At 46.0% G+C, this 25,514-nt stretch overlaps 2 protein-coding genes and 1 long non-coding RNA gene across 15 annotated transcripts in view; 1 reads left to right on the top strand and 2 right to left on the bottom strand.

The window, feature by feature from the left end:
- Positions 1-1,497, bottom strand: part of DYNC2I1 (dynein 2 intermediate chain 1) — a 44,925-nt gene extending 43,428 nt beyond the window's left edge. For 5 of the 6 annotated variants that reach the window (XM_067747610.1, XM_067747612.1, XM_067747613.1 and 2 more), the window contains exon 1: positions 1,341-1,496. In XM_067747610.1, coding sequence (XP_067603711.1) covers positions 1,341-1,355 — 15 coding nt within the window. In that variant the 5' untranslated portion in view covers positions 1,356-1,496. Of the gene's footprint in view, positions 1-1,340 lie in introns of all 6 variants that reach the window. The other variant, XR_010945741.1, reaches the window with a different exon arrangement.
- Positions 1,498-9,762: 8,265 nt separating this feature from the next.
- Positions 9,763-12,286, bottom strand: LOC137229527 (uncharacterized). Its single transcript, XR_010945740.1, has 3 exons — positions 12,054-12,286; positions 10,446-10,676; positions 9,763-10,154 (listed from the first exon to the last, which is right to left on the bottom strand). It is a non-coding gene; the product is annotated as an uncharacterized lncRNA (long non-coding RNA).
- Positions 11,506-25,514, top strand: part of ESYT2 (extended synaptotagmin 2) — a 77,031-nt gene continuing 63,022 nt past the window's right edge. For 3 of the 8 annotated variants that reach the window (XM_067747605.1, XM_067747608.1, XM_067747606.1), the window contains exon 1: positions 11,517-11,843. In XM_067747605.1, coding sequence (XP_067603706.1) covers positions 11,532-11,843 — 312 coding nt within the window. In that variant the 5' untranslated portion in view covers positions 11,517-11,531. Of the gene's footprint in view, positions 11,844-12,307; positions 12,446-25,514 lie in introns of those variants that run through there. The other 5 variants (XM_067747601.1, XM_067747602.1, XM_067747604.1 and 2 more) reach the window with 5 other exon arrangements.

Genomic DNA, 25,514 nt, shown 5'->3' with positions numbered 1-25,514 from the left:
CCTAGAAAAATAGTACAGATGAACTGGTTTACAGGGCAGAAATTGAGACACAGAAGTAGAGAACAAACATACAGACACCAAGGGGGGAGAGCGGCGGGGGGGTGGTGGTGGGATGAATGGGAGATTGGTATTGACATGTATACACTGATGGGTATAAAATGGATGACTACTGGTAACTGACTACACTGCGGAACTGAATGAATAAGCATTTTCAGAACTCTAATGGAAAACTGATGAATTCATAAAAGTCCTAACAAAAGATCAAGATAAAAAAAATTAATTACATGGGACTGAGCGAACTGATGAGGATGATTATAATTTTTGTTACTTTCTGTTTGAATACAAAAAAAAATCCCACAAGGACTCAGAGGCAAAAAATATACAAATCAATTTCCACTGCAAAGTAAAGGAGCTGCGGGCTTCCCTGGTGGCGCAGTGGTTGAGAGTCTGCCTGCAGATGCAGGACAAACGGGTTCGTGCCCCGGTCCGGGAAGATCCCACAGGCCGCGGAGCGGCTGGGCCCGTGAGCCATGGCCGCTGAGCCTGCGCGTCCAGAGCCTGTGCTCCGCAACGGGAGAGGCCACAGCGGTGAGAGGCCCGCGTACCACACACAAAAAAAATAAGTAAAGGAGCTGTTACAGTGGAGGATTCCTGGACTGAATATCAATATTAGGACACAGTGTGAGTGTGTTTCGTGTTTGGTAATTGCAATCATTGTTCCTTTTGTTGTGGTCATCCAGTTACAATGCTTGGTGTCAGTTTATTTGTCTCTTGTAAAAATAAAATACAGTGTGTGTGTGTGTGTGTGTGAAAAAAAATAAAATGAATGACTACTAAGAACCTGCTGTATAAAAAAATAAATAAAATAAAATTCAAAAAAAGGAAAGAAAATGTAAGGGGCCGGTGTAGAAGATGACAGCGGTCAGGAAGTTTGTGAGCTTAAAAATAAATGGAGGGCAGCCAAGGCACTAACTTCCTAATCCATATTATTAACATTATAAAAGTGGATGATAGAAAAAAAATGGAATAGGAGGGAAGGTACGAAGAAATGCATGCAAACTAAATTCCTCGTCTTTTAGCGGGAATCCACAGACAAGCGGAACGACTACAGTTCAGTTAGTGAGTTAATAACACCATTCTAAGCACTTTTATTTGTAGAACCTCATCCAATCCTACTAGTACTGTCCCTATTTATTCGCTGGGAAATAGACACGTCGGTAACTTTCCCACGGTCGCACGCGCAGCCAGAATTCCAGTCCCGGCCCTGGTGCGACCTCCGCCCGCGAGCAGGTGGACGGTCCCGGCGGGGACGGGTCTCCCCGCGCGGCGTTCACACTCACCTTCCCGGGCTCCATCGCCGCGCGCAGGACCGGGCGGCCACGCTGCCCTCAGCAGGGCCAGGCCCCGGGAGGAGACGCCCCAGCACCCGCACCCTTGGCCGGGCCGGCGTCCCGCCTCCTAGCAACCGGCAGGCTGGACAGCCGAGCGCCAAGCGACCGTCGGCCCAGCGTGCCCCGCGGCCTCCTCCAGCGCGCCTGCGCCTCCCCGCCTCCTGGCAACTGGTAGGAGGGGCAGCGGAGCGCAGAGCAACCGCCGGACCGGCATGCCCCGCGCCGCGCCTGCGCCTCCCCGCCTTCTAGCAACAGACAGGCGGGGCAGCAGAGCGCCGAGCGACCGCCGGCCCGGCATGCCACGCGGCTGCCCCCAGCGCGCCTGCGCTTCCCCGCCTTCTAGCAACCGACAGGCGGGGCCGCAGAGCGCTGAGCGACCGCCGTCCTGTGACTCCCAGGAGGCCCAAAGGAAGCGGGGGGAGGTGCAGAAGGAGGCTGAGCGCTGCGGGGACTCTCGTCGGGTGGGATGTGTGTTTCCGGGGGCGCGGGGTCTGCAGCCTGCTGTGAGGCCCGGCGGTGCTCGGGGCGGGGAAGAAGCCGGGCTGAGCCTGCGGGCTGCCGGCAGGACCGGAGCTGCAGCAGGGAAACAAGCAAACCCGCCTTTCGAAGCGGGAGCGGAGGGAGCTTTCCTTCCGCGGAGGCTCTCGATCCTCGAGTCACTTTGCCTGTGGTTGTCGTTTCGTAGGACATATTTTGCAGGATTGGTAGGAATCACAAAGTATCTGAAAAAGTAATTGTTGAAAGACGCAGCTTTTATACAAATCAAGAGACGAGAGGACTGAAATACTGACACATGGTCTGCATCTCACATTTATTTTACCACAACTATTTTCTTTAAAGCTTAAAATAGAAGCCAGCCTTAAACCTGCAAGGCTGGAGAGGTGTGGGTCCCACGCCCGTGTTGCACGTTATAACTGACATTTAGCCCTGATTCTGCAAACTGTTTCGCGTCTGTTTAGCCTGCAAATGTTACTTAGAAAAGATTCCACTTACCGTTTTCACACGAGAGAGAGAGAAGGCTCTCAAATCGTGTGCTAAGGAGCACATCGGTGAGCGTGTCACTAGGGGTCTGTGCTTTTGATGTCATGGTTTTTCTGTAGACACTATTTTTCAGACGTTGTGTTTTTGAGTCACATACTATTACGGTTTATGGATCAATCTACATAAAAGCCATTTACTCAGCTCCTTGCCTTAGAGAAGTTAATAACAGATCTAATCGTCCTTTTATATTTAATTGTGCTCCGGTTTTGGAGTTTCCACTACTACCTTTTTCATTTTCACTCAGCAGGGCTTAGGAAGAACCAAACAGGAAAGGATGGTAGGAAAGGTAATTTCAGTGATAGCTATGATTTATTTAGGAACTGCTCCAAAGGAGGCACCAAACTGAAACCTTCCCCTTGGTAATTCATTTAATTCTCATAGCGTCCCTGTGAGATAGGCATGTTACTGTTTTTCAGATGAGGAGACTGAGGGCCAGAAAGATTAATTCAGTTGCCTAAATTCAGAAAGCTAGGGTGGTGGATGGTCTGACGCCAAAGTCCATTCTCTGTCAGCTGAGAAAACAGCTCATATTGGGAAAGCTTCAGACTGTTGACTGTAATGACAAAGTCATCAGCCACAGTATTAGATTAAGTCACGGACACGCACATTGCATGAATGAGCTGGGCTTGGCCCTGGAACCCTCAGAACCCTTCTTCCCCTCCCGAGTGCAGTCAAAACTCCTGTCAAGATGTGTCTTGAGTCTCTTCCTCATTTTTTTCCACTCCAGCCCCACCAATCCATCCTCTGTTGCAGGCAGCAATCCAACAGGTGACTCACCTCACCCCCTGCTTCTGTCTCCACCTGGCTCTCACTCGGTTGCACTCTTTTGTCACCAAACAGAATGATTTAGGGTTCCCCAAATGCACCATATTCACAGGGCTATCTCCTCTCTCTCACCATCCCCACAATATTTGCCGAAAAAATGTCAATAGAGGAAGTTAAAACGATCTTTCTCTCCTTGGACTTCTTAAAACAATTATTTTCTAAGTAACTTATTTGCCAATCACATTTTATCTTGTGGTGTTTCTTCTATCATCTTTCTTCAATAGATGACTCACAAGTTCATTTGATGACATGGGGACTGTTAGAGTGCTGGAGACATAAATAAAACACTGCCTGGACCTCTAGTTGCTCATAATCGCCAGGAGCGAGAAATATGCAAACAATTATTAAATAATGTGAAAGTGTAAGAGCTACTCATAAAATGCAGTGCGTGAGGAAGTGGCAAAATGTGCCTGGAGGAAAGGAATGAGGATGGGAAGGGCCTCATTTCAGGTGGAACTTGAAGCACAAAAAACCCAGGCAGAGGCATGCAGAGAACATCTTAGGGGAAAAGAAATATAGGTGCAAGTGCAGAGGGAGGGAGAGGTTTGGAGAGTTTAGGAAATGTAATAATTGTATCTGTAACAGTGCTGTCCAGTAGAAATATAATACGGGCCACAGGGGTTATCATAAATTATCTAGTAGCCACATCTTAAGAAGTGAAAGGGGCTTCCCTGGGGGCACAGTGGTTAAGAGTCCGCCTGCCAATGCAGGTGACATGGGTTCGAGCTCTGGCCTGGGAAGATCCCACGTGCCGCGGAGCAACTAAGCCCGTGCACCACAACTACTGAGCCTGCGCTCTAGAGCTCGCGAGCCACAACTACTGAACCCGCGTGCCTAGAGCCTGTGCTCCACAACAAAAGCCACCGCAATGAGAAGCCCACGCGCCACAACGAAGAGTAGCCCCCGCTCGACACTAGAGAAAGCCCGCACGCAGCAACGAAGACCCAACACAGCCAAAAATAAAAATTAATTAATTTAAAATAATAATTAAAAAAGTGAAAAACACAGATGAAATCAAATTTAATAAAATATTTAACCAAATATATACAAAATATTATCATTTTGTCATATAAAATATATTTACAATATTGAGTTGTTTTATACTTTTTTAATACTGGCCTCGAAATCCGTTGTGTATTTTGTACTGACAGCACACCTCAGTTCAGACTGGCCCCGTTTCCTGGGCTCACAGCCCCACATGGGCAGTGCAGGTCAGAACACAGGGTGTGTGAGTGGAGCGGGATGGCAGGAGACAAGGCTGGAATGGGGGACTGGGCCCTGGAAGGCAGAGACTAGGTGGCGGCTTGGTGGCCTTTGGGCTCTGTTCAGCCTCGTGGCCTTTGTGCAGGCTGCTTCTCTGCCCGGATCCCTGCAGCTTTACCCCCTGCTCACGCCAGAGCCTCCTCTGCTTCACCTGTGTCTGATTCGCTTGTCACAGTCTCCCATATCCTCTTCCGTGTAATTTAAGAATGTATGTCTGGGCTTCGCTGGTGGCGCAGTGGTTGAGAGTCTGCCTGCCGGTGCAGGGGACACGGGTTCGTGCCCCGGTCCGGGAATATCCCACATGCCGCGGAGCGGCTGGGCCCGTGAGCCATGGCCACTGAGCTTGCGCGTCCGGAGCCTTTGCTCCTCAACGGGAGAGGCCACAACAGTGAGAGGCCCGCGTACCGGAAAAAAAAAAAAATGTATGTCCAACTCCTTCACTAGACTATAAACCAGTACAATTGCAGGTTGTGATAGAAACAAAAGCGCTTTTTTTTTTTCACAGTAATAAGTAACTTTATTACAAAAGTCGCATCACGATAGTGTCACTGTAGTGTGTGGATATGAAACCTACCTGCCATGTTAACTAAGGGCTGGTGAGAAGTCACTAGCAGCGTGTTTTACAGCCTGCAGTAAAAGTGGGAATTACAGGGTACCTACTCTGTAGGGATTGTGAGGATTGAAGGAGTAATTCTGTAGAATAGTTAGCATTTTGTGTCTGGCGCAAACTGAACCATCAGTAAAAGTTGTTATTAACACTTTTATTATTGTTGTTCTTATAGGTTATCGCCTAACCTACAAGCATTTAGAGATGAAAATGGGTGGGATACCAAAATTATAGGCTTCCTTTGTAAATTCACAAATTATCCACTACCATATGAAACCATAATTGGAGCACATTTTGGAATTTCAGAGAGCCCATCAACACCCCTTTCTTCTCTTAACCCACAGAGACTGTAGTGGCAGAACCCTAAATGCCCCTCGAGTCCGTGGTCCACTCTCCTTGAGACTGTGATGAGTTCACGCCGGAGACTAGCCTACTAATCAGCTAAGTCAGAAAGGAGATTGTCCTTAGTGGGCCTAACACCAAAAGAGGTGACGCTTCAGAGAGACACTCCTGCAGTCCTGGGAGAAGAAGCAAACGGCCACATCAGGAGGGGTCATGTGGAGGGAGCCGAGGGGGACCCCTGAATGTCAGCCCCCAGAAATCAGGACCTGAGTCCTACAGCTGCAATGAACTTGGGAGAGGATCTCAGGTGAGAGTCTCCAAGAAGACCACAGCTCAGCCAACGCTTGACTTGCCTTTCTAGGCCTGAGCAGACGGGCCCAGCCAGGCCGCGCAAGTATCATCTTCATTATTGGTAAACACTGAAACAGGGCTTGTGACTCAGTACTCGGCTCCAGTTGGGGACTCTAATAGGTACCGCCTAATTCAGACTCCTCCACAAACATCAGGTCTCCCCTCACAGGCACAGAGCTGCTTCGGGGCTCCTGAAACCTGAGCTGTACTCAGTAGATAAGTTTCATCATGGAGACAAGCCTAGACAGGATTAACTCACTGCCACAGAAGGCTTTCCACAGGTGGAGACATACAAACCAGGTTTTGAAAGATGCATAGGAGTTTTGCATAAGGACAGAAGAGAAGGATAGTTCAGACACAGAGAACAGCAGTGCAGGTGCAAAGGCACAGAGAGAGTAGACAGAGTGGTTTGGGGAGAGTGAGAAGCAGTGAGACAGTGCAGGGCACAGACCCTGGTTGGGGGGGGCGTGTGAGGTGAGATGCAGGGTCAGAGCTCTGCTTGTTCTGCAACGGATCTTTTTTTAAATTATTATTATATTTAATTTAGTTGGCTGAGTTCGGTCTTAGTTGCGGCACGTGGGATCTTCGTTGCAGCGTGCAGGATCTTTAGTTGCGGCACGCAAACTCTTTAGTTGCGGCATGTGGGTTCAAGTTCCCTAACCAGGGATCGAACCTGGGCTCCCTTCTTTTGGGAGCGTGGAGTCTTAGCCACTGGACCACCAGGGAAGTCCCTGCAGAGGATCTTTAATTTCACAGCAGAAGCAAAACAAACAGTTCATAAGCAGGGAAGAGATTCAATCAAATCTGCATTTTATATTGGCCATTTGATAGAAATAGGAACTTTAAAAAATAGTTTTCCAAATAATTTCAAATTTAGAGAAAATATTTGAGTACAAAAGTCTCCATCACCCAGATCATACAGCATGTGCTTCCACTCGCCTGTCCCTGACTCACACTTATCATCTATCTACACACACACTTACCCATCATCACTGGTCTTTCTCTGAGTCATCTGACAAAAAGCTTCAGATATGATTACTCATCACCCTGAAATACTCCAGGGCCTGTTTCCCCAAAGCAAGGACAGCCCCTGCTCCACAACCCTCCCAGTCCAGAAGTAAAGATTGATACAACTCTGCTGTCTAATGCACAGGCTGTCCCCCAAATATTTCTTTTCCTTTGTGGCCCAGATCCCACTCAGGAACATACATTGCATGTAGTTGTGCCTCTTCAGTTTCCTGCAATCTGGGGTAATTACAGTTCCTCAGTAAGAAAACAGGGGGCCCCCCAAAATATAAAAAATTAAAAAAATTAAAAAAAAAAGAAAACAGGGGCCTCTAACACTTCACCTGTCCAGTGAGCCCCCAGGCCACACCTGGATCAAGCTTTCTGGTAGAGACGCCCAGACATGCTGCTCTACTCCTCTCAGCTCGTGGAGTCAGGACGCAAAATCCCAACGTGTCCCTAGCTTGCTGGCAATATGTAGCTGGGTCACACCTGCCGGCTTTTCCCTTTGGGATTGACGAGTACCTAGTAGCAGGTATTAAAACCTCCACCTACCATCCTTAGCCTCCACTGATAACTCACTCCAGCCCTACGGTGACCGCTAAATGCCGATTTTCTGCTTCCGTCACTCCAATGATTTATTTCACATGCATTCCTCACTTGCTCGTTCACCTACATCGGTATGGACTCGTGGGTTCCTGTTTTACTCACTGGGTTGTAATCTGCCAACATCATCCTTGATTTTGCTGCTCAAATTACCCCAGATTTAATCAGTGGGCACCCCTCCCGTCGCCTCCTATGTCCTTTGGCATCATGTGATTCTTTGAAATTTTTCTTACTTTCTGGCACAACAAAATATTTCAGGCTCATCTGCTCCAGCCCTGAAGTCAACTGTTTCTCAGAAGATCCCTGGCTCCTTTTGCTGCAGAATGGTGTTTAAAAGTGAGATCTGGAAACTACATGTACGTCTACCTGTACACTTACATCAAAACACACGAGTTCATACTCCCTCCAACTCCAATCCAACACCTCAGGGCTCTTTCCACCTCCCCCTTTGCATGCTTATGAGATCTCCAACAGCAAGAAGCCTGAATTGCATTATCCTGGATAACGCATTATCCTTGCACTATCCAGTGTATGTGTCTATTTGCCAGTATAACCAGGCTGACTGGTCACCAGTACTAGGCCTAACACTGTCTCCTCCGTGCTGGGGAGCACAGGTCTCTAGGGAGCTTTTAAAGAGGGCAAGATTAAAGAGATACCAATCAATTAAGAAAATGTTGTAGTAATCTGGGCAAGCAAGCAAGGACCAAGCTTTTCCTGATTCCTCTAGTTGCACAGCAAAGAGACACACTCAGGTGACTCAGGTAAAGAATGTGTGATTGTGTCACCAAAGAAGCATCTGAGAAAAAGGAACAGGAGTCTTGATGAGTCTGGGAAAAATGAGACTCGTTGGTAGTGCCAACTAAAAATTGTCGCTCGCCATCTGCCTCTACAAAGATGAGGTCACCAGCCACTGCAGTCGCTGGCCTTCCACACCCCCTGAAAGGAGTTCAGGGCAGAGATCAGGAATGAGGCCCTTTGTGCTCTGCAAAAACCGGCAGAACAGGTCTTCAGATAGTTAGATATTTTCGGGAGACCATGTTATGAGCCCAATTTCTTGCATGTTCTCATAGCTAGAAAAGCACTAAAATCATTTACAGAGACATCTGCTCCTCGTGACGAGCAGCCACATTCTGCCAAAATGTGTGCTCGACTGCGTGTACCTCCTTCACCAAAATCACACATAGGCTGAACAACCCTCCGTCCCCACCCTGGCCCGCTGTTTGGAGCAGTTCCTCAGAACAATCTGAGAGGCTGTCTCCTGGGCTATGGTCCTCATTTTGCCCCAAATAAAACTTAACTCACAACTCTCACTTTGTGCATTTTTTTCAGTCGACAGTAACATGAAAGGAAGGGAGGCAGACTGTGCCCCTCCCCTCTGCACTGAAGCCCACATAGAGGTGCTGGGGAAGGAGCTAGGACAGGGAGAGGGGAAGAGGTGGACGAAGGGTTGATAAGGCCCAGTGCTAGGCAGGAGGGGATCTAAAACAAAGCAGAACGGATTGAACTTAAACTGAAGGCAGCACTTTTCTCTGAAACTAGAAAGGAGGAGCGCAGAGGCTGAACCTTTACAGTTCTGCACTGGAACACTCACAGTGATGCTCCTCTTTCCTCTGAGAAAGCAGTGCCTTTCACTGGAGAATTGTCTGCAGAGAAGGTAAGGAAAGAGGTAACATGAAGAGGTCACAGGAGATTGAGGTAGAGAGTAAAATGTTAGCAAAAACCTAAGAACTAGGCCGGGCCTGCCATTAGACTCAGCAAAGAATGAGATGGGTTCTGCCTTGCTGGGAAGTGGCCAGAAGTTCAGTGGGGTCACAAAGGCAGCAGAGGCTGGAGGCTGATTGGTGCACAGCATGGGCCTGTCTCTTCAGTGTATTTTACATCCTTAGACTGCCCAGGTCAAACGCTTTATCACAGACATGCAGGATTCCTTGTGTGGCTCATGTTCACCCAACTCTTTATCTATAGGATGTGATTCTACAGCTTTTTAGAGGAAAGACTGCAAGACAGAAAGGGTCATGCTCCTTCCTGTGTTAACAAGGCAGCTACTTGTTTTGAGGTTGTAACTAGGTCTTGAGTGAAAGGTGGCATTAGAGCTTTAAGCTGTTGCGTAGGAAAAGGGGTAAGACTCACCATTTTACATATTTGCAACTCACATCATGTAATTTGGGGGAAGGAAAACTATTCCTTTCCTTGCTTGTGGTTTAGTGCCCTTGCCCAAAGCTGAGTGTTCTACCCCCTGGGGCAATGTTTATGAGATTATATGTTTATATATATATATCTCCATAGCCACACACACATATATGCATACATAATTACATACAGACTCACAGATGAGGTGAGGGGAGGTATCCTTTATTCATTCAGTACCTGCTGTGCCAGGCACTGTGCTAGCGTGAAGATATGATGATACACATAATACAGTTCTTGCCCTCATAGACTTCAAGCCTAGCTGAATGATTAATGAGACTCTGGCAAAGTTACCAATGCACGCAGATGCTTGCCTTCCCACTGCCCCCAAAGTTCATGGGAGCAGCAAGTCTTCACTCACTGCGTCTAACAGGGCTGTGACTGCAGTTCTCTTCAGCTGGTGATCCTCTTCATCTTTCAGCCTTTCACTCTCCTGTCTGCACGGCAAGATGGTCTGTGGGATATCACTGTTTTGTCCTGAAAATGGCAGTCTTTGCCCCTGCAACTACTGCACAGTTATCGTTATTCCAGAATCCCTACAATATGGCAGGGAAGGGCCCATGTGACACGAACACATCCACCAAGAACTTAAAAACATGTAAGCTGCTACATTTCTCTCCAGTAGTCCCTGCCCCTCCTAAAGATGATCGCGCAAGGCTCCCAGTAACATAAAGATTTGAAGAGCAAGAGAGGGGAAAAAACTAGCCCTATTGTTACAAACTGAATTAAAATATCCTTGGAACTCACTTAATATGCTTAAAAAACTTTCCTAGGCTGTCCTCTGCAACTGTTTGGCTTTAAGGAGACTACAAAATAAATATAATTACCCTGATTGAGTTTTGTGGAAAGCAAAGCGATCAAAAGCTGTCTGTGCTTCTAGAAGCGATTCAGAAATCGCGGGCAGGATGTCAGCGCCCGCGGCAGAAGCTCTCGGGCACGGACAGCATCCTGCTTAGTGAGCGGGCGCTGGGTCCCCGCTGTCCCGCCGGGCGAGGACAGTTCCTGTCCCACGCGCACACAGGGGCCTATCCCGCACGCTCCTCACGCCTCCGGAACCGCTGAGAGAGTTCCATCAGTAAAACGTCTGCACGCTGGGGGCTCTCACCACAGCCGGGGACCCACAGAACCACTCGGATTTTCTAACAGCTTGGAAGTGCCTTTAACAGTGACACCTTAAAACTTGGCAAGTGTAGCGCAAACTCAGGAGCGTGTACTTCTCCTTCCACAGCAGCCCTGCACGAACCGCGACCCAGGTGACGGGGCGAGCTGAACCCTCACCGCCCGCGGGTCCAGCCCCAGGAGCCAACCCTCACCAGCCACAGAAACCACCCCTTCCAGACTCACACCCTGCGGCCAGTGAGTTCCGCTCCTTGACGTCCACGCACGCCCCGCCCACATTCACCTTATGGGCGCCCCGCCCCGCGTGTGGACGCCCACGCAGGACCCGCCCCCCTCGCCTCATCGGCGCTCCGCCCGCCCGCGCGATGACGCCACAAGGCCCCGCCCCACCCGCCTCAGGGGCTCTCAGCCAGGCCTGTGGGGTGACACCCACGCCGGCCTCGCCCACCCTGTGGCAGTGGCGCCCCGCCCGCCCGCGCGATGACGCCACACACCAGTCCCGCGCACCAGCCTTCGCGGGGCTCCCGGGTCCTGTGGGATGACGTCCCACGCTGGCCACGTCCACCCAACGTTAGGCCGCGCCCAGGCCCGGGTCCACGCCCGACCGCCGCAGTAGAAGCCCCCGACCCCTCGCCGCCGCCGCCGCACCGCCCGGCGTGCTGACGTCGCACGGCGCCGCGGGCTGAAGCGCGGGCGGGCGGGCAGGGCGGCTGCGCTGTCCCCTCAGAGGGGCGCTGGCGGGCGGGCTGAGGCGCGTCGGCCCGGAGCCAACCGGAGCGCTGCGCGGCGGGGCGATGAGCGGCGCCCGGGCCCCGGGCCCCGAGGCCGGCGCCGCCGGGGCCGAACCCTCCGGCGCGGCGCTGAGCGTGGACGTGGCGGGGCTGCTGGTGCAGCTGGCGCGCAGCTTCGCGCTGCTGCTGCCGGTGTACGCGCTGGGCTACCTGGGCCTGAGCTTCAGCTGGGTGCTGCTGGCGCTCGGGCTGCTCGTGTGGTGCCGCAGGAGCCGCGGCCTCAAGGCCACCCGTCTGTGCCGCGCGCTGGCGCTGCTGGAGGACGAGGAGCGCGCCGTGCGCCTGGGGGTGCGCGCCTGCGACCTGCCGGCCTGGGTGAGTGGGCGCCGCGGACCGCGACACGCCCCCGGCCCTTACCTTCCTGTCCGCCACGGCCCCGCAGGGGCAGGCGTCCCCGCCCGCCCCAAGTCCTCCCGGGTCTGGGGTGCGCTCACGCCCCAGCCCACCCGCCCACGTTGGGGCGTCCTGACCAGGGGCGGCACGTACGCCTGGGTGGGCGCCGGCGTCGGGCCTGGGCCTGTGTACCTTGCGGGGCCTCGCCGCTGTCGCCGGGCCCAGCCTCCCGACCGCTCTCGGCCCGCGAACCCCTTTGGGTTGGCGCCTTCCCTCCGCCGCGCGGGTCCCGAGCAGGGCCGCACAGGTGAGGCGCTGTCTGCGCTGTCTTGCCTTGGCCACGTCGTCACGCCTCGCTGTGCGGTGCCGTGACTCCCGCCTGCGGAATGTGAGCTCGCGGCCGCCGGGTGCCCTGCGCGGGCCTGGACGCCACTCCCTGCCCCCTGCGGAAACGGCGGCCAGCGGTGTGGGGAGAAGGGCGGTTTCCTCCTTGCCTGCGAAGTCTCAGCCGTTCTTGGTGGTTTCTGGCACAGTTGAGGAGCAATGGGGGTCCCCCAGAAGATTTGCTGGTACGATGATTGGAGGTGTGTTCCGGTTCTTTGGAAGTAACGTTATAAGCTGAGTAACTTTTATGTAGGGTGAACTCGAATCCCAGGTGAATTTGGGGGGGGGGTGGGGCAGGCGTGGTATTGATCGTTTGTGCCCCAAGCGGTTCTCTGCATATTTTAGTTAGGCAGCGTGGAAACTAACGGAGTTGGTTCCCTCGTTCTTTCTTAACCGTGAGTAGGTGCCAGAGTTTCGGACGGTAGGAAACAGTGCTTGTTTAAGATAAATGATGCTGCTGTTAGGCTTGATGTAAACTTCCGGGAAGATGGCCAGCCAGTGAGTTTCAAAAGGGTCGTTTTCTCTTAGAGGAGAAAAGGGCTTGCAGTACGATCCCTGTTTCCAATCAGAAGACGCTTGTGAAGCAAGGCATGGAGTGCATGACACAAGGCAAATAGGTTGCAAAGCAGGAGTGCCCACGGCCAGGAGGAACTCAATGGCTACTGCCTTGTGGTGACAAGTTGCAATTGCAGTAAGAACCTCACAGTCAGGGACTTCGGGAATTTAAAATTCCGTCAATACGCGGTGGACGTGTGGCACAGGGCTACTTGGAGCAATCACAGTAACCAGCGTGGTGTAGCTTTTTGCCAGAAGCAGGAAAGAGGAGGGTGGTGTAGAAAACGGGAACTCAGTAACAGAGGTGCGAAAAGCCAAGAGCAGAGGTGCACTTTGGAAACGCAGAAGGACTTTCAAGTGGTGTCTGGTATCTTGTGTCACACCGAATTAAGTGATTCCAGAAAGTAGCTAAAAACAGAGTAGGGGCATTACCAAAACAGCAGACATAATCAGGGCAGAGATTCACAGAAACTGGGGGTGCTGACGTTCATAGATGCTCGGTTATGGAGCAGCTGGCTAACATCAAATTTGCTTGTAAAAGCTGTGAAATGCAGCCTATTTTCACATAATGAATTAACAAGTATCGTTGTTACCATATTGAAGGACAGGGCAAATTATTACTATTTTTAGCAGAAGAAAAGGGTGATTAGCCAAAGCTTCCTTCCTTGGGTTTCTCCTCGGTGTGACTTAAACTCATGAACTGTGGTGTTCATGTTGTACAGTAAAGAATTTATGTTTTTTCCAAAATTTTTTACTTGTTCATTCCAAATTTGTGTTTGTGCTCACGTCACACACAGATGTATACTTAAACATGCCTGTATTGCTTAGAAAACTACTGTGAGGATTCACATGAAACTTGACGGTGATCATATCCAAGAAAAGCACTAGGAATCTGGGGTTTGAGGCAGATTTTTTAATACTTTTTTAAATTGTAATACCCACGTGTTGTTTTCACGACAAAACCAGTGAATTACACTGTCTAGATGTGGACCTGCTGTTCTGCTGTAGCCAGGGAGTCCGTGCATAAGAAGAGCTAAGTTTTCTGTATCAGTAGTTCTTTGATTTTTACGGTACATACTTCGGTTCTTGGGGTTCAGAACTTTGGGCTGATGTTTTGCTTTGAACAACATATGTTTGTATGGATTTCATAGTGTGTCATTGACAGCTGTGATTAGCAGCAGAGCTGCTAATCAGCAGCTCTGCTGCTGAGTAAAACTAATGTGGGGCTCACTTCCTAACCTCCCTTTTGAATATGTTCACTGACAATTTTTCTTCTGCTTATTTAGTAAAGTAAAAATTTATAGTGGCTGTAAAATGAGATGATTAACAAATATGAATACTTGGAGAAAAAATACATATACTGTTTCAAATTAAGGCTATTAGCATATGAAAAATGGCTCTCAACGTGATAATTCTGTAAGACCTTGATCCTACAGCTTTAATGTGTACCACATTACTATTCATTCTTTACTTTTTTTTTTCCCCCCCATTAACAGGGAAAAGGCCTGCAGGTTGGAGTTGGTAGATTGGGGACTGGCCTTTTCGTTGTATCGGTGGTCTCCCCGTGTTAATTGGGCCCTTGTAAAATTAGACTGTGGTTGAAGAATGTTGTTGAAGAGCTTTTATAGACGTGAGTAGGGGTGATTGTCCACTGCTAGTTTTGTTTATTTGAAAAATTAGAACTTGGTGTGAAGTTTGTCCTTTTCCTGCTTTCACTACTGCCAATAAATGCTGATTCCATGGCTGCAAATAAGTAGAGACCCAAACCTGTCATAAATGACAACTGGTCTTTTATTCCTCTAATACTTTGATGATTGAGATTTAAAGTATAGTGAACTTCTGTGTTCTGTTTTTGTTATTATGCACCAGCTTTTCTTTAGGGAGAGCTTTCTTCCCATGGTTCTTCTGGTAAGTTCAGGAGAATTTAACTCTAGCCAAAATTTAATATGTATAGGCTAAGAACCAAATGGACAAAAGAAAAGAATACACTCTGGTCTCATGTAAAGGAAGGGCAAGTACTTTTATTCTCAGTGTTAATCATTGACTTATAGTTTAAAAAATTTTTGTGAACACTTGTAACAGACTTGCAGCTAAATCGGGATCCACAGTTTAGCTATTTTAAACTGTGGTTGCAACTTTAGCATCTAGATCCTAGAGCAGTTATGTGCTTTGAGAAGATGTTAGAACCTCCTCAGAGCTGTGAAGGGGATATGGATAATCTTTGGGTTTCTTGTTTATGTGCACACTACTGCTGTTTTTCAAAGAGAAAAAGGACAGTCACCCTCAACATCTCTTATGCTGTCTAAATGCTTCATGAAGTTAGAGCAGAATGCCCCATCGTTGCTGGACACAAAGCAGTAACTATTTGTTTTTTAGTTTAAGCTAAAAACTGGATTTAAATTTAGGATATTTGCATCCATCAGGTTGTGTGCTCTGGTTTTTCTGCATCAGATGAATATTAGCCTCACTTTACATTCAAGATGGGAGCTAGGACTGAACTATATATAATTTAAGTAGATACAGGAATTGAAAATATATGTAGTATATTTATGTTAAATTATATTAAGTTAATACATGTTGTGTTAAATTATATTAAATATGTTTATAAAATATAGACCTTGATCCTGTGAAGAACCGATGATGAACAGCTGACTCATGAGTTATTGTTCTCCTTAGGCCTGGTGGACCTCTTTCCTATTTTCTCTGTGGGTTTTCATGATTTCTACATTGGTTGCAACATTTAACCTTGAATGATATCACAGACATTGTGAATAGATTAAAAACCATTGAATTGTACACTTTAAATGAGTGAATTGTATGGTATTTGAATTATATCTCAGTGCTGTTAAAAAAAATTATAAGCATTGAATTTCTCTTAAAAATAAAGAAGTGAAACAGGTGAACAGTTATAGTACAAAGTAAGCCATACAAACCTCCTTGCTTATGGAATTCCAGCTAAAACTGATATAATTTTTAAAAATTATTGTTCCAATATAAATTTGGAGACATTTACATTTTAAAGAATATTTAATGAAAGTGGAGGGCTTGTGAATGAAAACAGTTAACTAAGTAAGTGTTTTTACGTTAAACCTAATGTTACTTTACGCATTAATACTACATTAGCTAAACAAACAGAAATTGTGCTTCAGAGATATACATAGCCTAAATGTGTGTTTTTTGTGTGAGTTATTCTAAACTCTTACTTTAATTCAAGTACTGATATGTAATTACGATGTGCGTTTGGGAAGTTTAACCTATAAATTGGTTTGTTTTCTACAAATGTATCCTATCATAGCATTATTTTATTTATTTATTTATTTATTTTTGCGGTACGTGGGCCTCTCCCTGTTGTGGCCTCTCCCGTTGCGGAGCACAGGCTCTGGACGCGCAGGCTCAGCGGCCATGGCTCACGAGCCCAGCCGCTCCGCGGCATGTGGGATCTTCCCGGACCGGGGCTCGAACCCGTGTCCCCTGCATCGGCAGGCGGACTCTCAACCACTGCGCCACCAGGGAAGCCCTTTATTTATTTTTTTTAAAGGCCCAGTTTTAAAAAAAATTTGAATTTTTATTTACTGATTTATTTAATTGGCTGCACCGCTCGGCATGCAGGATCTTGGTTCCCTGACCAGGGATCGAACCTGTGTTCCCTGCAGTGGAAGCTTGGAGTCCTAACCACTGGACTGCCAGGGAATTCCCCATACATTTTAGAATGTACTATTTGTAGTCTCTTGCATTTTGTTATGTTTTGTTAAATCATTACCTTTTTTGGTGTCCATGACAATGCTGCCTCAGATGAATTTTCCTTCCCCATTTAAAGATCTGAGGACCCACTATCTACAGAAGTGTTAGAGATCACCTTGCCTTCATGTGTGTACTTCCCGGTAGATACGAGGTGGGGTGTGATGGCCGAAGAGTGCCCTGGTGGGTCAGAAGGTGGTCAGTGGTGGGGGCGTGCGTATAGACACACTAAAGGACATTGAAGAATAAGTGGGAACAGCAAGATAAAAAAGTGCAGGATTGGGAAATCAGGCATCTCAGGGGATGAAAGCATCAGAGCCCAGTAGGACAGCAACATGGGTACCTGGGCCCTGCCGTCGGGAGGGAGCTGTAGGGAAGGTGAGAAACTGTCAGCTGGGCCCAGGGGTGAGGAGTAGAGCTGCTCAGACGGGGGCCTGGCCACCTCTCAGGGCAACACTCGCATTTCTCAGGGAGACGTGGCATGTTTGGACATGGGAGGAGGGGGACATCGTGATGTACTCAGAACCAATTTGTGAAGTCAGAAGGTGGAAGCTCCTGTGCAGTGCCGATTACTGCTGGATTGCCCTGCTCTACACCCCTGAGGTCGCTGGAGACGCCTGTCCACCTCCCCCAGATAGACTTTTATTTTACTCTGAAGGGTCTTACTGTGCCATAAACACTGCGTCATCCCCTGCTCTTTTGAAACTGGGTGGGCATAGTTCTTACATAAACTGTCAGTAGTTGTGTTGCATGGAACCATTTTTCCATTTAACATGTTTTATTCACAAGTTTTCTCATGGTCTTTTGCCCTCTCAGTGTTTTTTCTTTCTTAATTTTTTTTCCCCCTTAAGTGTTAAAAAAAAGTCCTGTAAGTTTTTTAAAGAAAACCATCTATTTTGGTGAATTTTTCCTAGAGTAGATCACATTTTAAGGAACAAGCCCAGCTTAAGTGCAGGGATCAAAAATGAGCTTTCATTGATTCATCTATTCACTCAGCCAGTATTTATTGGACCTTTCCTGTGTTCCAGGTACTGAACTAGGTGATGAGTTAGACAAGGCCTCAAACTCAAAAATTTACTAGCTGGTGATTACACAAATCTAGGGATAATCCTAGTTTTAGTCATAGTACGCAGCGGTAGTTTTTTTCTTTTTTTTAAATAAAAATAATACATATTCATTTTTGTTAAATCCAAAAATATATAAAAACATTATTCATAATTCCAAACCACCCATCATAGTAGTTGGTAAAAACTATAACAACTTTGAATGGAATTGTTAGTGTGTATTCATCGATTTGTACTGATAAACCATACTAAAAATCATTTGTTCAGAAAAATATGGTTTAGCGTTTAAAAGTTTTCTGGACTCTTAACTACATGTGGAAAAAGAAAGGCAGACCTTAATTAGGTCTTTCACTTGGTGAAATGGTATGTTCATTTTTTAAAAAGACTATGCCTTTTAGAGCATTTTGTACATTTATTGAAGTAATAGCTCAACTCTTTAAATCAGTGTATTGTAAAAGATTTTACTGATGAGGATTAAAACTTTTCTCTAGGGTTTGTAGATCTAGCTGTGCGTGTAAGCTCAGTTTCATGCTATCCTGTCTTTCCTATTTTGTGAAAGGCAGTCTTATGATTACTCGTAGTGGACGCCTCTGAGACCTGTAGTTCAATATCTGGTGTCTTTTTTTTTAATTAATTAATTTATTTTTGGCTGCGTTGGGACTTTGTTGCTGTGCGCGGGCTTCTCATTGTGGTGTCTTCTCTTGTTGCGGGGCACGGGCTCTAGGCGCCCGGGCTTCAGTAGTTGTGGCACGTGGGCTCAGTAGTTGTGGCTCGTGGGCTCTAGAGCGCAGGCTCAGTAGTTGTGGCGCACGGGCTTAGTAGCTCCGCGGCACGTGGGATCTTCCCAGGCCAGGGCTCGCACCCGTGTCCCTTGCACTGGCAGGCGGATTTTTTTTTTTCAAGATTTTCAGTTTTATTTTTTTTCTTAAAAGCCTAGTCATATTTTTTTAAGACATTTAATCTGCGAATAGAAAACCCTGAATCTTAAAAAAGCTAAGGGTTTGGGTTTTTTTCTTTTTTAATCTTTTTAACATCTTTATTGGAGTATAATTGCTTAACAATGGTGTGTTATGTTCTGCTTTACAACAAAATGAATCAGTTATATATATACATATGTTCCCATATCTCTTCCCTCTTGCATCTCCCTCCCTCCCACCCTCCCTATCCCACCGCTCCAGGCGGTCACAAAGCACCAAGCTGATCTCCCTGTGCTATGCGGCTGTTCCCACTAGCTATCTACCTTACGTTTGGTAGTGTATATATGTCCATGCCTCTCTCTCGCTTTGTCACAGCTTACCCTTCCCCCTCCCCATATCCTCAAGTCCATTCTCTAGTAGGTCTGTGTCTTTATTCCTGTCTTACCCCTAGGTTCTTCATGATATTTTTTTTTCTTAAATTCCATATATATGTGTTAGCATATGGTATTTGTCTCTCTCTTTCTGACTTACTTCACTCTGTATGACAGACTCTAGGCCTATCCACCTCATTACAAATAGCTCAATTTCGTTTCTTTTCATGGCTGAGTAGTATTCCATTGTATATATGTGCCACATCTTCTTTATCCATTCATCCAGTGATGGACACTTAGGTTGTTTCCATCTCTGGGCTATTGTAAATAGAGCTGCAGTGAACATTTTGGTACATGACTCCTTTTGAATTATGGTTTTCTCAGGGTATATGCCCAGTAGTGGGATTGCTGGGTCCTATGGTAGTTCTATTTTTAGTTTTTTAAGGAACCTCCATACTGTTCTCCATAGTGGCTGTATCAATTTACATTCCCACCAACAGTGCAAGAGGGTTCCCTTTTCTCCACACCCTCTCCAGCATTTATTGTTTGTAGATTTTTTGATGATGGCCATTCTGACTGGTGTGAGATGATATCTCATTGTAGTTTTGATTTGCATTTCTCTAATGATTAGTGATGTTGAGCATTCTTTCATGTGTTTGTTGGCAGTCTGTATATCTTCTTTGGAGAAATGTCTATTTAGGTCTTCTGCCCATTTTTGGATTGGGTTGTTTTTTTTTGTTATTAAGCTGCATGAGTTGCTTATAAATTTTGGAGATTAATCCTATGTCAGTTGCTTCATTTGCAAATATTTTCTCCCATTCTGAGGGTTGTCTTTTGGTCTTGTTTATGGTTTCCTTTGCTGTGCAAAAGGTTTGAAGTTTCATTAGGTCCCATTTGTTTATTTTTGTTTTTATTTCCATTTCTCTAGGAGGTGGGTCAAAAAGGATTTTGCTGTGATTTATGTCATAGAGTGTCCTGCCTATGTTTTCCTCTAAGAGTTTGATAGTTTCTGGCCTTACATTTAGGTACATCTGGCCTTACATCTGGCCTTACATTTAGGTCTTTAATCCATTTTGAGCTTATTTTTGTGTATGGTGTTAGGGAGTGATCTAATCTCATACTTTTACATGTACCTGTCCAGTTTTCCCAGCACCACTTATTGAAGAGGCTGTCCTTTCTCCACTGTACATTCCTGCCTCCTTTATCAAAGATAAGGTGACCATAAGTGCGTGGGTTTATCTCTGGGCTTTCTATCCTGTTCCATTGATATATCTTTCTGTTTTTGTGCCAGTTCCATACTGTCTTGATTACTGTAGTTTTGTAGTATAGTCTGAAGTCAGGGAGCCTGATTCCTCCAGCTCCGTTTTTCGTTCTCAAGATTGCTTTGGCTCTTTGGGGTCTTTTGTGTTTCCATACAAATTGTGAAATTTTTTGTTCTAGTTCTGTGAAAAATGCCAGTGGTAGTTTGATAGGGATTGCATTGAATCTGTAGATTGCTTTGGGTAGTAGTCTTTTTCACAATGTTGATTCTTCCAATCCAAGAACATGGTATATCTCTTCATCTATTTGTATCATCTTTAATTTCTTTCCTCAGTGTCTTATAATTTTCTGCATGCAGGTCTTTTGTCTCCTTAGGTAGGTTTATTCCTAGATATTTTATTCTTTTTGTTGCAGTGGTAAATGGGAGTGTTTTCTTGATTTCACTTTCAGATTTTTCATCATTAGTGTATAGGAATGCCAGAGATTTCTGTGCATTAATTTTGTATCCTGCTACTTTACCAAATTCATTGATTAGCTCTAGTAGTTTTCTGGTGGCATCTTTAGGATTCTCTATGTATAGTATCATGTCATCTGCAAACAGCGACAGCTTTACCTCTTCTTTTCCGATTTGGATTCCTTTTATTTCCTTTTCTTCTTTGATTGCTGTGGCTAAAACTTCCAAAACTATGTTGAATAAGAGTGGTGAGAGTGGGCAACCTTGTCTTGTTCCTGATCTTAGTGGAAATGCTTTCAGTTTTTCACCATTGAGGATGATGTTGGCTGTGGGTTTCTCATATATGGCTGGCAGGCAGATTCTTAACCACTGTGCCACCAGGGAAGCCCTATCTGGTGTCTTTTTAATGAACTACAGCAGGATGTCCAGAGCAAAGTGTCAATGCAGAGTAATAGCACATCTTAAGTGCACCCCGTGTGTCAGCAGCAGTGATTCCCTTTTTTAAAAAATGCCATTGTTGTACCTGGTGACTACACTTGAGAATGGGTGATAACCACACAAATGGCAGATGTGGAAATACTAGTATGGAAGTTTTTATTATGCTTTCTTTTTTATTATTTGTAAAAATGTCATTGAAATTGAGCTGAAGTTATTTTGTTTGTTCAGTCACTTAGTGAACTTATCTTTCTGCTTTTAATGAACATGCCGTCGTGTTTGCCTTTATTTCTTATGTTATGACTAGACAGGTTTTAAAAACATGATTTTTCTAGTATGAAAAGAACACTTGCTCATTGTAGAACATTTCAAGCTTTGGAGAGTAAAAAGGAAAAAAGCTACCTGGAATCCTACTAACCAGTGATAGCCGTTATTAACGTTTCGGTGATTTTCTGAATCTTTAGTGTGTCTGGAGGTACGTGGATATTGTATTTGCTTACACTAAGGATTATGTTGTGGACGTTATATCATTATTCTTCAGAAATATGACTCTTTTTTTTGCAGTAGTATCTTTTATTTAAATTATGTCTGGTGGACAGATTCCAAAAATCAGATTGTTAGTTACTATATGTTGAGAAAAGGTAAAACTAGAGTTTAAGATATTTAATTTTCTACTCTTTTCAAGTTATAAAAGATTATTTGCTTGAACTATTTGTCAGATTGTTCAGGATATATGAACTATTTTTGAATTCATAAGAGTAGCATGATAATTTTATAAACAGAAGTCTAGCTTTAGGGGGCAGTGTTTGTTTTTGAATGGTGTGATGTTAAAATAAGCACAGTAGATTTATCCAGATCCCCTCTTACGTACATAACCTTTGGAAGAAGAGAGTTCTCCCACGCAGAGTCGCTCTTCCAATGGCTTTTCTTCCTCTGCTGTGTTGGGATGTGAGAGTTGGTTAAGTTGGAGTCATGGCTTTGTGTAGCACAATGTTGGGATTGCTATCTGGAGACTGCTGAGAAGGCTCACTGCACTGTCCTTGATCTCATCTGAAAACAGCAGCCGCGTGATTGGTGTTGTCAGTGTCACTTGGCAGCCCTTGGGCACTGAGTGATGTGGGCCACCCTCGTGGGTACCCATGTCACACGTGCCGGCATGGCTGCTTGGGCACACACTCGAGAAGCAGGCTCTGGATCTGATAGATGTAGGTTCCTGTCTGAGACCCACCCACTCCCAACTCTGTGCACTTGGGCAAGTTGGTCACACCTTTTAGAACCTTAGTTTCCTCATCGTTAGGTGGGCATTGAAATGAGCCCGACCCTGTGTTGTGGTTGTGAGGCTGGAATGAAGAAAGGCCCAGGGATGTGGCAGAGGTGGCTAGTGGTACCCTGGGTTAGTGATCCCAGTACTGATGCTTCCTTTCAGCTGCACTGGTGTTAACGGGCCAGCTTCCTGCTGCCTGTGGCGCTTCTCTGACTCACCTTGCCACTTCCTCCCCACTTCAGCCAGAGGGGGCAGATGAGATCAGAGCTTCTCTTTTACTGTGGTTTGTTTATCTGGTGTTGTTGCTAAGAATTTATCTGCCGTAATGCTTTGTTATTAGTCACACTCTAAAGTATTCCTTGTAATTTCTTTCTCTTTTTCTCTGTATATCCCTAAAGTAATTACCCCTCATCCTTGCTGCTTCTTCCTTAAAACAAATTCTGTCCTGAGGTTGTGGTTAATCTCTCCTTGCTCTGGTTGCAGCAGCTGCCCCGATGCAGTAGATAACCGTAGTTAGTTCCATTATGACAGTATCATGTTGTAAAATTTTTAAATTCTTGTAGTCATTTCCTTCATCTTGTGAATAAGTGTTGGTTAGTGACTAAAGTGGGGATTTGAAAATGTATATCCTATTTCTGGGTCAGTTGTAATAGTTTAATTTAAGCTATATTAGATGTGGAGTTGTTTTCCTTCCGTTTGCATCCGAGGGGTTGAGATATGTTTTAGGTTTCCCAGAGGATGGTGGATCTGCAGAAGATAAATCCAGTAATGTGGGAAGAGAACATCGTCCAACTTGCTTCATGCCATAAATATTACACTGGAGTACGTGTTGTATACTGGTTTTCGGGTCTGCCACTCATTCTGAGATACCAGCATGAAATTGCTAAAATTATTTCTCTGAGTGATACTTGTACCTTCTGTTTTCTTACAAAACTTTGCTTACATATTTGTTAAATCATTTAGTTAAGTGTGCTTAGTCCTGTAATTGTGTGTAGGATCAGGAGTTTGAAGACAGGGACTTTTTATATCTGCCATAGCATCTAACAGTATTTGCATGGAGTTTGCACAGTAAACCTAGTGAGTTGTTGGAACAGTGAGCTACTAATTGCTTGTTTTATTAGGAGTGTCTATACCCAATTATAAATTGTCGTATAATGCTTGTGTTGCCATTATTACACATATTTGAGGTGAGCTGCCTACTGAGATCATTAATTTATTTCATTTGTGCTATAAACATTTAAATGCCTAGCAAGCAAATGCGTAAGATCTGTTAATAGTAAGTTAATATCTGACTACTGGGTTTTTAAAACCAAAAACCCAAATATAATCTGAAACAAAAATGAGAATACAGTCTCAATTTTTTCACATACATAAAGAAAGGTCTTGAAATTTATCCAGAGCTATTAGAAAGTGTTGATTTTACTTAATAGCTTGAATCAGATTGTGGTTTTATATTGGGTGAAATGGAGTGAACACTGCTGTATGTATGAAGGACGGTTTTAACAGGAATTATTTGTAGATTGTATTTCATGGTGGATGGTGCAAGAAGGGAAAGGTAACAGCTCGTCTTTGCTTGCTGCCTGCACTGGGGCCACTGTAAGAAAACTAGGCAAACTTGGTGGCTTAAAAAACACAAATTTATCATTTACAATTCTGGAGGCCCAAAGTCTGGAATCAGTTCCTTTGGGCTGAAACCAAGGGATCCGCAGGGCCGTGCTCCTCTGGAGGCCTTTCCTAGCTTCTGGAGCTGCGTTCCCGGGCTCATGGCCCTTCTGCACCTTGAAAGCCAGCAGCTGCTTCGATCATCACGGCGCTTTCTGTTTTCTTTCTGTGTCATTTCTGCCTTTGCGCCCTCTTGAAAGGATATGTATGATTGCATTAGGGCCCACCCAGGTGATGCAGGATAATTTCCCCAACTCAAGATCCTTAATTGATCACATCTGCAAAGTCCTTTTTTTTTTTGTCTCATAAGGCAACACTCAAGTTCTAGGGAGTAGGACATGGATATCTCTTGAAGGGCCACCAGCACTGCCCTACATCTTGGAGTACTCAGGAGCCAAGGTGGCTGAACACAGTGATGATGGCTCAGCTTTGTTTCATCAGTTCTGAGAGGCACTTTCCCTCCACTTAACATATCTGGTCTCAGATTCATCTCATGACCACGTGTGATTCAGTTAGTGTACTCTTTCCTTCTTAGTGGCACAAAAGTGGTGGTGTGTCTTATAATTGGTCATTTCTTGGATTCAGCACTGTGGCTGTTCCCTTTTTCTGCCATAGCCCTGGTGCCTGAGAGTTACCTGTGGTCTTGGAGCGGCAAATGGGGGAGAGAGAGGAGCTGAGCTATTGGATCTTCGAAGGGCGGCCCACTTGGGCCAAAGTGTTTGCATTGGGAGATGAGGAGAGGCTCCCGGGGAGGGGCCTTACGCCCTGTGAGTGCAGGAGTTTGGGCTTGATCTGGATGACGCCCGGAAAACACCAAAACATTTAAAAGAGTGGTGTGTCCCGATTTTAAAAAGGCATGTGTAGCAAGGTAAATCTGGCAGTGATGTCCAGCTGGACTGAGGGGACTGAGTGGTGGCGAGGATCTGATGGGATCACACTGGGAGGGAGGGAGGAAAGGAGCGGGATGCGGGAGTGAAAGGTGGCTCCAGGTCACTTGCTTGGCTCCTGGGTGAGGACATGATGATATTTGCCAAGAATGATTCTGTAGGAACAGTAGTTTGGAGGCCTAGAGATAAGGATGGGAAATTGTTAATTTTGTTTTTTAAACGTTAAGTTTAAGAACCCTAAGGGAGTTCCAAGAGGAGTTATCAAACAGCAGCCAGCGGCTGGTAGGTGAGATCTGGGGGACATACCCGGACACTTTCAGTTCCTAGGTGACGGGTGGCTGAGATCACGCTTGAAGTGGAGAAATGGAGAAAGCATGTGTAGACAGCATAACAAGGCCAGAGGGCCCAGGACAGACCTTTGCACTCTGGAGGAAATCAGGGGATGGAAAATGAGGGGAGAGAATTCCCTGGTGGTCCTGTGGTTAGGACTCAGCGCTTCACTGCTGTGGCCCGAGTTCAGTCCCTGGTTGGAGAACTAAGATCCTGCAAGCTGCAGTGTGGCCAAAGAAAAGGAAAAGAAAGAAAGAAAATGAGGGAAAGGGTTCATTCATTCAGTGCTCACTGTGTGCAGGTTCTCTTCCAAGCACTCTGCGTAGACACCT

The sequence above is a fragment of the Pseudorca crassidens genome, chromosome 8, assembly GCF_039906515.1.
Source record: "Pseudorca crassidens isolate mPseCra1 chromosome 8, mPseCra1.hap1, whole genome shotgun sequence".
NCBI classification, from domain to species: Eukaryota; Metazoa; Chordata; class Mammalia; order Artiodactyla; family Delphinidae; genus Pseudorca; species Pseudorca crassidens.
The sequence above is the reverse complement of the archived record's forward strand: the minus strand, read 5'-3'. Positions and strand labels throughout refer to the sequence as shown.